At 45.3% G+C, this 12,583-nt stretch overlaps 1 protein-coding gene across 3 annotated transcripts in view; it reads left to right on the top strand.

Annotated features, from left to right (window-relative positions):
- The window catches only part of CCDC180 (coiled-coil domain containing 180), a 159,136-nt gene that overhangs the window by 16,407 nt on the left and 130,146 nt on the right, over positions 1-12,583 (top strand). For all 3 annotated transcript variants that reach the window (XM_068248980.1, XM_068248978.1, XM_068248979.1), the window contains exons 5-8: positions 3,537-3,646; positions 3,731-3,859; positions 6,490-6,600; positions 10,035-10,130. In XM_068248980.1, coding sequence (XP_068105081.1) covers positions 3,537-3,646; positions 3,731-3,859; positions 6,490-6,600; positions 10,035-10,130 — 446 coding nt within the window. The remainder of the gene's footprint in view (positions 1-3,536; positions 3,647-3,730; positions 3,860-6,489; positions 6,601-10,034; positions 10,131-12,583) is intronic.

Genomic DNA, 12,583 nt, shown 5'->3' with positions numbered 1-12,583 from the left:
GTTATCTCTACTTATGACACAGAAATGAAATATATATTCTTTTTTTCAAGACAAACTAGGGCCTAGTGTTAGAGGGAAAAAAATGGCATACAATGAAAGCCTAGTTACTAGGCTTTCATTGTATGCCATTTTTTTCCCTCTAACAATTTTGTTTTCTATGCATTGTAATGGGAAAACAAAGAAAAAAAATAGAAAAAACATGTATTTCTCAGTTTTACTAATTCCAGTTTAAAAATAAAAAGTGCTACTGTAGATAAAAAACACAAATTTTGTTCGGCTATTCTTACAGCTTATCACAATTTATGGTGAAGATTTTTGATTCTGAAATAATGCTACAGAGTGTATTTTTCACTATGAAATGAGAAAATAAAAGTATTTTTAATGCTAAAAATCAATCTCATTAGCTCAGGAAACAAATATTCCTGTTCACCAATTAGTGCTGCAACAGATAGTGCCAGAAATGTGCACAGGAACAAGCCCAATCCTGCACAGCACTGCTTCTGCTACAAGACGTATATCTACTGACTCGTGGCTTAGATGAAGTCACAGAGGACGGAGATATACTTCAGTGGTGGACAAAGTGGTTAAATAAAAGTTTCTCTATATGCCTAAGTAGTAGCAGTAGGGTATTGTACCGTGTTAGTCATCAGTAAAAGCAAGAAGTTTTAAATCCTAATTTAAAACTTCTTGCTATATGCCTAAGCTAGCACTTCGCTAGCTAATTATGTCCCCGAAGCCCCCCGGCACCTAACTAAACCCCCCAATCGCCGCTGGCAATATTTACCCCTCTGCGATCCCGCGAGAGCCGCAGCTTCACGATCCAGCTTCACTCGTCGTTATGGCGACGATCGGACATGACGTCATGCGCAGTCCCGATCCTCCCCATAGCGAAGCCTGGAGCTGATTGGGAGGCTGCGCCATCGCGGGATCCCTGGTGGGTACATATAACGGCGGCGATCGGGGGCGATCAGTGGGGACCGGAAGGACTTGGGGGACATAATTAGCTAGCGAAGTGCTAGATGAAGCATAGAGTAACTTTTATTTTAAAAAATACTCCCGGGGCCATGTGATCCCCTACGGCGGCTAGCCCGAACGTAGCTCGGTCTTACCGCCAGGGAGGTTAAGCTGATTCTACCCCCATGTGTGCTCTGTTATATTCCACCTCCACCACATTTGGGACAAGCATACAGTGAGTGAAGAGGACATAGAGGCCAAAAAGGTACTATTGAAACTTTCTCAGCCTGCTCCTGTCACAGGAGGGGAAAATGCCAGGGACCTCCTGCAAATATGCAGGAACTAGTTGATAAAACCTGCTGTACAGCTTCTATTTGTTTTTGGGGTCTGCAAAATCAGTTAATGTAGGCCAGGGGTCTGAATCTGTGGCTCTTGAGCCGGATGTGGCTCTTTAGCCATTTGAGTGCAGCTCTGATAGCGGCTGGGCCTAACCTGCCAGGTCAATGAGGATCAGAAAACAATCCTCAACAACTTAATCAGACCTGTCGGTCATTCAAAAATGAACGGTCGCCGCGTGTGCCGTGCATCGGTAAACATCGTTTAATGAATATTAGTTAAGCTATGTTGTGCGATATTGGGAAAAATTGTTCAGTGGGTAGAGTCCAAGGTGGGCTCATAAAATTAAAAAAAAGTAGGCTAGCTGGGGGGCTGAGCAGATCAAGTAGCCTCAAAAAAGGCTCCCGTTGGCCGCAATGGCCCACTTTCACTTTTGTGACCTCTGGGTCACAACGCTGGAATGAGAGATTAATTCTGTCACCAGCGCGCAGGGAGGCCGGGGGGTGGCAGGGGGCGAGGCCAGGGAGAGAGATTGGGCAGCTCTGGAAGCCCTGCAGGAGCACCCCTGGCGGGCGTTTTGAACAGGAAATCCCTCTCCCCTGTGTTTACCTCTGAGATGGCAACAAATAATGTTGTCAATCTCAGAAGGGCTATAGCGCGGCGGTGGGACAGGGGCAGAAAACCCCAGCCAAGAACCACCTCGGAATGTACAGTACTGGAGGGAAAAAACAAAGACAAAGGGGAGCCCAAATGGTGCAGTATGTCACAAGTATTAGGTATAAAAAATACTTTATAGAAGGGTATTCACAAAGGTGGGTTGCAGAGGCGCCCCAAATGCGGCATACAGACTGCTAGGGCACTTTTATTTGGCCTGAGGAAGTGGGCATAGTCCGACGAAACGCGTTGCCTGTGCTTAATATTCAATTAAACTTCCGTACTTAAAGTGAGTTTGTCATCTGTGAGGTAAGCCACCTCAACTTTTTTTCATTTTTTTATTTTAAAGTGTTTTATGTACATTAGGCGCCTCTTTACCCTCTAAAGAACCACCTTGGGTTCTCTTTAGGATTTCGCTCTGACAACTCAGTACTGTTGACTTTATTGCCAGAGCTGTCAGCAGTGTGCAGCGATTTTCCAGAAATAGAGGTGACCTTTGAGATACATGCTAGTGCTATCTGCTGCAGGAATTCAGCTACTGAGCACAGGGACCTCTCAAGAAGTTAAAGAGGAGCTGTTCGGTATAAGGTCTCAGAGAAAAAAAACACATATATCAGTAGCTAAAGATTGGCTGTACTTACATTACATATGCATTTCACTGTCCACGTTTGGATTTCACAGAATTTTTATATAGTATTTGCAGAGAATGATGCTCCTGACAGCTCATGGCAGGTTCCATGTTTGTCTGTCTCCTATGAAGCCAATTCTGTCGTCATGTCCTGCCTGCTTCCTGATGATCCCACTCACACAAAAGATCCGTAATGGAAAACACTACTGTGCAGTGAATATTAATTAGCCATGTGGCTAGGAACAATAGCGGACTCATGCAGTATACTCTGCCCGGAGATTTTTCAGTGCTGGCTGTGTGTAACATGACCCTGTAACTTCTCACTAGCAGCCGAGGGGAGGACCCAAGCAGCCCCAGAATGCTTTGCAGTATGGTATGCGGCCTGTCGTCCTTTTAAGAGCTTGGGTCTAACATCCTTGCAATTCAGCACACATCAAAAGTAAGAGAGATTTTTAACTTCAGTATTGCCTTTTTGGCTTCCTTCTAAACTGTTTAACACAGGAGAATAGAGGTTTAAATTAGCTTTTGCAGCCTGACGGTTACTCTTTAAAGTCATTGGGAACCGCTTTATAAAAAAAGAAACCAGATACTGTACTTACCTACGGAGAGAGAAGGCTCTGGGACCTAATGAACTAATGCGCAGTATGGAGTGGCCTGTCTTCGGGAGCACTTGGGCTCTCGAAGACTCTCCAAAGTCACCTTCGCTGGCGGAAGGAGCAGTATTTGACCAATTTAGTCAAATACTGCTCCCGGGGACATCGCAGCACCACGGGCACCGAGAGAGGAGACGGAAGGCTCATTAGGACCCAGAGCCTTCCCTCTCCTTAGGTAAGTATCTGGTTTCTTTTTTTTTTTCTTTTTTTAAAAAAGCGGTTCCCAATGACTTTAAAAGTGTGCAACTAGTAGTTTTATTTCTTGAAAAATGGTATTCCTCACACACTTAGCATCCTTCTCTCCGTTGCAGTCCCAGAGAAGACAGACAGCGGCATCTTACAGCGAATCACAGCGAGCCGGCAGGAGCGACACGACAAGGCTGTGATTGGTCTGCAGAAGGAATTAGCTGACATCAGCAAGGTGACACAGGAGTGGAAGGTTCTGATTGGCCAGCTTGTCCTTCTGTCTACATCACATGTCCCATTTATCATTTGGCTGTTACAGGAAATGGAGCCTTTGGTGCTGCAAGCTGGACGAGTTCTGCAAGCGAACCTATCAGAGTCCGATAAGAAGATGGAGCAGTTATTTCAGCAGTGCGAAGAGAGGAGAGAAAACAGGTCCATCACCATGGCGGTAAATATCACCTTCCCCAGACATGATACAAATGCATAAGGTAGGAACGCTAACCCTTTTCCATTCAGCATCAACCTGCCCCCTTTCCTCCAGTACTGATCATAGCTGATCCTCCATAGCAAAGTGGCTACACCAGATATGTGAGTATAAATTCGCTTTGTTTTGTGTCTCAGCTATGCAGTGCTATTATTATTATTTATATAGTGCTGAAATCTTCCGCATCGCTGTACTGAGTATATTGTCTTGTGAATTGACTGTTCCTCAGAGGAGCTCACAATCTAATCCCTACCATAGTCATATCTATGTATGTCATATCTCCCAACTGTCCCTCTTTTGGAGGGACAGTCCCTCTTTGGGAACCCTTTCAGGACTTTGTCCCTCTTTCTATGTAAATATATGTATTTCTCTACTGAAAAATATGTTTCATTGGCTCTAAACTTTATTGCCATCTTTTAAAGAGAGACTGAAGCGAACACAAATTGCTATTTTTACCTCCTAGTTCGCTTCAGTAGTCTCATTAGATGTAAACCGCTGCATCCCCGCCGCAAAACGAGGGCTTTAGACCGCCAAATCCCCGGGGGCAATCCGGACGGCGCTTCCTGAAAGAGGCATAGCTTTCTGCTGTAGCTCTGCCTCTCCTGATGTCAATCGCCGCGGATCTCCGCCTCTAACCGCCCCTCTCAGTCTTCCTTCACAGAGGGGCGGGGGAGAGGCGGAGATCCGCACGGCGATTGACATCAGGAGAGGCAGAGCTACAGCAGAAAGCTCTGCCTCCCCGGGCAGCACAATCCACGACCAAGATGGCCGTGGATGTTTGCCCCGGGATTTGGGGGGTCTAAACCCCTCGTTTTACGGCGGGAATGCGGCGGTTTACATCAAATGATACTTCTAAAGTGAACTAGCAGGTAAAAATAGCAATTTTTGTTCGCTTCATAGTCTCTTTACATTGATATATTTCTTATTTTCAAATGTTAATATGAAGGAAAATGAACCAGGATAGAAAGGACAAGAGTAGTTTGAATTATAAATCAACATATTTTTCCTTTGAAATTTATATGGTATGCGTGACTAGGGGTGTGTCAAGGGTGTGATCAGGGGTGTGGCTTAAGTGTCCCTCTTTCTAATCTCAAAAAGTTGGGAGGTATGGTATGTATCGTGTAGTAGTGTATGTATGATAGTCTAGGGCCAATTTAGGGGGGAGCCAGTTACCTTATCTGTATGTTTTGGGGATGTGGGAGGAAACCCACGCCGACACAGGGAGAACATACAAACTCCATGCAGATAGTGCCCTGGCTGGGATTGAAACCAGGGACTCAGCGCTGCAAGGCGAGAGCGCTAACCACAACACCACCATGCTGCTATCTACAGCTGTGGTTCAGGCATTTCTCCTGTCAACCTTAACATGCCCAAACCTGATTTTCCACTGGTCGATCAAGCGATTGACTTTATTAGACAACTTCAGTGTGGTTGATTGAAAGTAAATCAACTAGTGGCCCACACACTGCAAGCGATATCCTATGTGATTCCCCTTCACTAATCCAGCTGAAGGATGTGGTGCCCTCGGAAACCAAAAACCAATCCTGTGACCATCGAAATGTGAACATCAGCCAAACGCTTCACGATTGACTGATATTTTCCATCCGGCCCGATTGAGTAAATTGGTTGATTCAGGCATAAATCAGACAATTTCAGTTGATCAATGCAGAATGGAACATAATCGTCATCTCTGATGATTGAATCCAATGGTCAATCCAGCAGAAAAATCTTATAACGTATGGGCATCTTAACACTTCCTGACCTCAGCCTCCTCCCCCTTTCCAACAGAATTCCCCTTCTTGAATGGGCCTAACCTTAACCTTCCCCTTAAAGAAGTTTTCCTTCCTGATGCTTAACCTCCCCCTCCTCCTTAATGAATGTCCCCTTTTTGACACCTATTCTCCCCCTCCCCCATAAAGAAATCCTGTAATAAAAAATACCGCTTTGGGGGATTCTTACCTCGGGAGGAGGAAGCCTCTGGATCCTAACGAGGCTCCCCCCTTCCTCCTCCGTTGCTCTGTATCGGCGCTACCCGCCCGCGTCCCTTCCCTCCCGCTGATTGGAGGGAAGTGACGCAGGCAGGTAGCGCCGATACAGAGGAGGTGGGGGAGCGGCACTAACAGACAGGCATAGGTAAACATTGTGCTGGCGACACGCTGCGTGTCGCTAGCACTGCGGGGGGTATAGCGGCGCGCAGGGGGGTCCTGGAGGCACACCATGGGGCAACAGGCTGGTGTTAGTGTGCACAACCAGCCTCTGTTCCCCACTAACATAATGAAATCCCACCTCGGGTTCTCTTTAATGGAATTTCCGTTCCTGATGCCTCACCTTAATCTCCTACTTTAATTAATTTTCCTTTCCTACTCCCCAGTTTTACCCTTCCCCTCAATGACTCGCCCCTTCCTGACACCTAACTTTAACCTCCCTGCCTAATGAGTTTCCCCTTCCTATTGCTTAGTTTTAACCTTCCCTTGAATGAAACTCACCTTCCTCACGCTTACATTGAATGCTTCCCAAGGTTGAGGCAGACTGTCGAAGATTGCCAAACAATGCGAGTTTAGTAAATTGAGCCATGTATTCTTTCATTTTTTTAGATTTTAAATGGCCTTTGGGATGAGCTGGTGGAGGAGTCCTCTTGCAGGAGAGAGTGGATCAGTCACACAGAAAAGACTTTATCTGATCTGGAAGAGAAACGGGCAGAAGAGGTAAGTATGGAAAGCGGAGCGATTGAGAGGTGTGCTTGCAGACAACCACAGCACAGCTGAAATACAGTAATACGAGATGTCCTACCTACCAAAGAGTTTCTGGCTGCTTCTATGATTCAGATATCCCAGACAGACAGAACAGCCTTCACCTTTCTGCAGCTGAGCAGCACAGCCACTCCCCCAGTCTGCTGATTGGACATTTGCATAAGGATGATCAGAAGTGCAGAGAGACATTTTACGACAAATAATGGAGGGAACATTTCAGAAGCCCGGAAACATTGTAGAAGCATTTCCTACATTGTAAATTATATAAACAAATTGAATATACAGTATATGATTAAAACGACTGAATAACATTTAGAAAACACAAGGTGGCAGTCTGATTTATCAGTCTAGCAAATATAAAAAAAGGGCACAAGATACTTCCTGAAAAGAAAGCTATAGCAGAGCTCATTCAGCATGGTGATATTTCTTTGTAGGTGATATATTGTTTTAGTAATTCGTTTATTTTTTTATGCATTTTATAGGGAAAAATAAATTTAAAAAAATACACTATTTCTCCATTATCAACCTCTATACTTTTAAAATAAACAATGCTACTATAGATACATCCTACACATTTTATTTTCTTATTTTTCCTGGTTATCACAACATTGAAATTATGTTTCCAGTACAATCGTTTATTGTTTTTTCGGTTGTACTCTATAAATAATTGCAAGCCCCTATTTGCAAAAATAACAATAATATACCCTCATGGCAGGGGCGTAACTACAGGGGAGCAGCCCATGCAACCACAGGGGGGGCCCAGAGCTGTAAGGGGGCCCAAATTACTACTCTGATAAAGGGGTCCATGCTTCAGATCAGGTGTTTTGTGGCTGCACTTGTTATGGGTGTGAAGATTATGATTTCCACACATTTTATGACCCTAGTGAGATGGGCCTGCAGGCTGTGAGGGTCCCCAGGGGTAGGCAATGGAAGGGGTGTTAACATTGGGGGGCTCTATCAGAGTTTTGCTGGGGGCCCCATGATTAATGCCTCATGTCTAATGCCCCTGCCTCGTGGCATACATATTTAACCCCCTCCCGACCGCCTAACGCCGATCGGTGTCGGCTGGGGCGGGGTTTTGCAGGATATCGTGCGCGCCGATGTGCTTGAATGACGGAGCTTCGATCTATGGCAGCGCTGTACTGGGGACAGCCGTGTCACTTGGCTGTCCCCTAGAGAGGCTCAAGAGCGATCGGCTCTCATTGGCTGATGCCTATGACAGCCGATCGCTGTAATTGGCTGACGGGGGGAAAAATAAAAAAAATAGGGACATTTATTAAAAAAATATATATGAATAAAAAAAAATAAACAAACACTGCAATCAGAGCCCACCAACAGAAAGCTGAGTGATCAGAGCCCACCAACAGAAAGCTGAACGATCAGAGCCCACCAACAGAAAGCTGAGCAATCAGAGCCCACCAACAGAAAGCTGAGTGATCAGAGCCCACCAACAGAAAGCTGAGCGATCAGAGCCCACCAACAGAAAGCTGAGCAATCAGAGCCCACCAACAGAAAGCTGAGCGATCAGAGCCCACCAACAGAAAGCTGAGCGATCAGAGCCCACCAACAGAAAGCTGAGCGATCAGAGCCCACCAACAGAAAGCTGAGCGATCAGAGCCCACCAACAGAAAGCTGAGTGATCAGAGCCCACCAACAGAAAGCTGAGCGATCAGAGCCCACCAACAGAAAGCTGAGCAATCAGAGCCCACCAACAGAAAGCTGAGCAATCAGAGCCCACCAACAGAAAGCTGAGTGATCAGAGCCCACCAGCAGAAAGCTGAGCAATCAGAGCCCACCAACAGAAAGCTGAGCGATCAGAGCCCACCAACAGAAAGCTGAGCGATCAGAGCCCACCAACAGAAAGCTGAGTGATCAGAGCCCACCAACAGAAAAGCTGAGTGATCAGAGCCCACCAACAGAAAGCTCTGTTAGTGGGCAGAAAAGGAGGGGGGTTCATTTGTGTGCTGCATGTTATGGCTCTGCAGCAAGCTTTTAAAGCTGCAGAGCACATAATTGTAAAACATAGCCTGGTCAAGAGTGGGGAGCCCCTAAGGTAACGATTTATGTATTCTATTTGACTTCAGTCACTTCAGCTTGTGGTAACTGTGGGGGCAAGTGATGGGGGAGGAGTTAATCATGGGCTTGGTATAGGCATAGGCAATGTATTTTCTAATGTTGTGCAATGTAATAATAAATCCATCCCCTAGATGTCTCCCGTCTACTCAGAACAGTGTTCTAAACTAACAGGAAAGTGAAAGTTTGATCTTTTTACAAACTTTCAATGAATGATCACTGCTACCAGTTGCAGAAGTGAATATTCAAGCCTCATGCACTTTGATTGGCTTTGGGAACACATGTTCCCATTCACAAATCAGTGTTTTAACGGGCGCTGGTGGTGGTGCCCGTGTGCTTGGTGTGCACCGTGCATAGTAATAAGAAGACGAGTATCTACGCCCCTGGGACTATAGATAAAGTCTCGGGGGCGTAGATATGCTGCCGCTGGTGCGGTAAACAGTTAAAGCAACCCTGAAGTCACAAAAAAAGTTAGATACTTACCTGTAGAGGGAAGCCTCAGGATTCTCCTCCCCCTGAATATTTTAAAAAGGGTCCCAGAAGCGGAGGGATGTGGGAAGATCGGTGAAGCTTCTGTACCAACCAAAGTCTTCCATCTGCTAAGGTAAGTATCTAACTTTTATTTTTACTTCAGGTATGACATGGGGTTTCCTCTACAGGAAGTTTCATTTATATTACAGTATGGAAACCCTGTACAAAACTCATATGAAAGCCTAAATAAATTCCTAAACCCAAGAGAGTACCGAGAGTGAGCCGGCCCCCCAGCAAAACCCTTCCCAAAATTCCCCCGGAACCTCCCTTTTACCCACAAACTTTGCCAAAATGCACCTGTTTGCACATCTCAACCCCCCACCCCCATCCCTGTAGCAGAGCATCGGCAGCGGAGAATCATACATCACCTACTTCCAGCGGCGCCAACAGGACAGGTCCTCTTTACTGCTCTGCATCGCAGCCAGGCACTGTGCATCCTAGTTCTCTGCAGTTCAGGTGAAATGCAGAGACAAGAGTCAGAATGAAATAGGCTATGATGCAAAGGAGGGAAGAGGACCTGTCCCGCTGGAAGTAGGTAATGTATGAGGCTCTGCAAAGCACAGCAGTAGTGGCCCCCCTGCCCCCACAAGACGGTGGGGGTTTGCGGGGGTTGTTGTGGCGCCCCCCTACACACAAGATCTTTAAAGTGGTTGCCTGTAGCTCTGCTAGCAGCATGTATGTAAATGGCACAGATCAGCACATGTGATGCCTGTATGATGTGACGCTGTCTGTCCTGCAGTAATGCGCACGTTATCTCACCGTTCTTCCTGTTGGTTTTCTTTAAGATTTCTGACGTGCTGAAGACATTCACGGCGCTGCTGGAGGAGATCAGTTACCTCCTGCCATCCGATGTGCACAGATTTATACACAAGGAAGCCATGGTGAGTGGACTAAAGTTTAATGGACAACCGAGGTGACATGTGACATGATGAGATAGACATGTGTATGTACAGTGCCAAGCACACAAATAACTAGGCTGTGTTCCTTTGTTCCTTTTTTTCTTTCTCTGCCTGAAAGAGTTAAACATCAGGTATGCAAGTGACAGTTTCTGTCCTGGTCAGACTGGGTCAGACTAAAACATAACCCTCACTGATAAGTAACTACAGCCATAAAACACTTTTCTGTCAATAAATGGCTTCTGAGAGCAGGAAAAAGATAAATAGGGTCACTAATTCATAGATTTGAGCTCTGACATACTTCAATAAAGGTGACATTGAGCAAAGACAATGAAACAGTAAAAACTTAAAAACTAGATTTAAATATAAAATAATATTTAATATTTAAATATTAAATATAAAATAAAACTGGGATGTCTAAAAAAGTCATTTTTAGGAGAAAGAGGATAGATGCAATTGTTTTCTCATCCGTTTATTTTCACCTCGAATGTCCTGTAAAGCAGGGCCCGGGCCGAGGCATAGGCTGTAGAGGCTCCAGCCTCAGGGCGCAGTGTAGGAGGGGGCGCAGATTTCATTCAGCTGCCATTCATAATTGTGTTTGAAGCAGAAAGAAATAAGAAAACGGGTTACATGGAAGTGACTACAAGGCAGATAAATAGATATTAAGTTGTTGGGGAGGTTGTGGGCCCTGTGGCCCTCTTAGTCTAATAGCAATCAGTGTGTCACAGCTGAGGTGGGAGGGATGGAGGGGCGCACTTTGGTGTCTCAGCCTTGGGTGCTGGAGGACCTTGTCCCGGCTCTGCTGTAAAGCATAATAAATAAAAGTCTCCCAGTAAACCAGTGCTGGGCGGGGAATGAGCAAAATCGTCGCCGGCAGTTGTGTGAAATGTGCCAATTGGTCCGTTAGAATCTCGCAAATCAGTTTCGGCAAACGGGCACATTCACTTATAAAAAACGATTGTATCTAATAGTAACAAATGATTTTATTTATTATCGTTTTACTTGTGTTTATGCTGGTTTTATGGAAAATCCTTGTAGTGTATTTGCCTCTGACCACCAATGCCGTGCACAGACCCCCGGAACATACCATATTTGCCGCACTTTTTCTACCCCAAAAATGGCATCGTGGACTCCCTGCACTGCCCCCCCCCCCCCCCACCAAGTGTCCCGATCCCCCGTGTAGCCTGCTCTGCCCCCCCATGTGTATGTAGGAATTGTGGCAGCAGCGTGTCTCACCTCATCCTTGGCTCCAGTGGGGAACACAGAACTCTCATCTCCTGTGCGGCTTCCCCTAGTGACAGATTCTGCTAATTACATTACTATTGGGAGCCGCACAGAAGACGAGAGATCTGTGTGCTTTGCTGGAGCCATGAGTGAGGGGAGACATGCACAAGGAAAAGCTGCCTTGCTGCTCACACTGCAACATTATTTTTCACCAGGGAGTCTACCAGTCCACACCCGGATCCCATGGGTGTAATGGATACAACTGAAGTAAGGAAAAAGTGACCGGGTCTCCACCTGGATTTTGTGCAAAAAATGCTATAATTTATTTATACCATAGTACAAAAATATATACACACGACGTTTCGGCCTGCGGCCTTTATCAAGTGCTACAATAAAGTGAGCTTAGCTCACACTTAAATCACGAACTTTCCCACAAAAACACACCCTTTGGGGGCGGGTACTAACTTAATTCAAGAGACTTAAAGGGGTAGTACACTTAAACTTATATATAGATACACCAACAGATTCATAAAAAGCACCTTAAGCTGAATTCTTCATTAAGTCCGTTTGGAACCATTGTATTCAATTTACTAATCCATCTGTTTTCTCTTTGGAGAAGGATAGTTTCATTATCTGTTCCCTCTCCTGCTGTTACCTTTTCCAATATACACCAGCGTAGATCTCCCACCATATGATCCGATTCGTAAAAATGTCTACCTAAGGAGGAATCAAAACTCTTTTCAGGATCATTAATGTATTTCCTGTACAACCTAATATTACTGCGATGTTCATTTAGCCTCACTCTGAACGGTCTAGAGGTTTGGCCGACGTAGCCCATCCCACAAGGGCATTTCAACAGATAAACAACATTAGATGTAAGACATGAAAAATTTCCATGAATTTTAATTTTTGTGCCCTTGCTGGGATGGGCCACCCAGTCTCCCCTCACAATGCTATTACAGTTCTGGCATCCCAGACATGGGAATGTTCCAATCTTTTTTGGTAAAAATGTAGACATCTGTTTTGGATTAGTTTTTAGATCAGCTCTCACTAATCTATCTCTAATACTCTTTCCCTTTCTATAAACGAAACTCAGGGGGGGGGGGGGGGGGAATAAAATACCTTAGATAACAAGGGGTCAGCTTCTATCAAAGACCAATTATTTAATACAGTTTTCTTCACTAATTGCGCATGGTTCTCATATGTAGAAATAA

Source organism: Hyperolius riggenbachi, chromosome 8 (genome assembly GCF_040937935.1).
Source record: "Hyperolius riggenbachi isolate aHypRig1 chromosome 8, aHypRig1.pri, whole genome shotgun sequence".
NCBI lineage: Eukaryota > Metazoa > Chordata > Amphibia > Anura > Hyperoliidae > Hyperolius > Hyperolius riggenbachi.
Note: the sequence above shows the minus strand (reverse complement) of the source record. Positions and strands in the feature narration are given on the sequence as shown.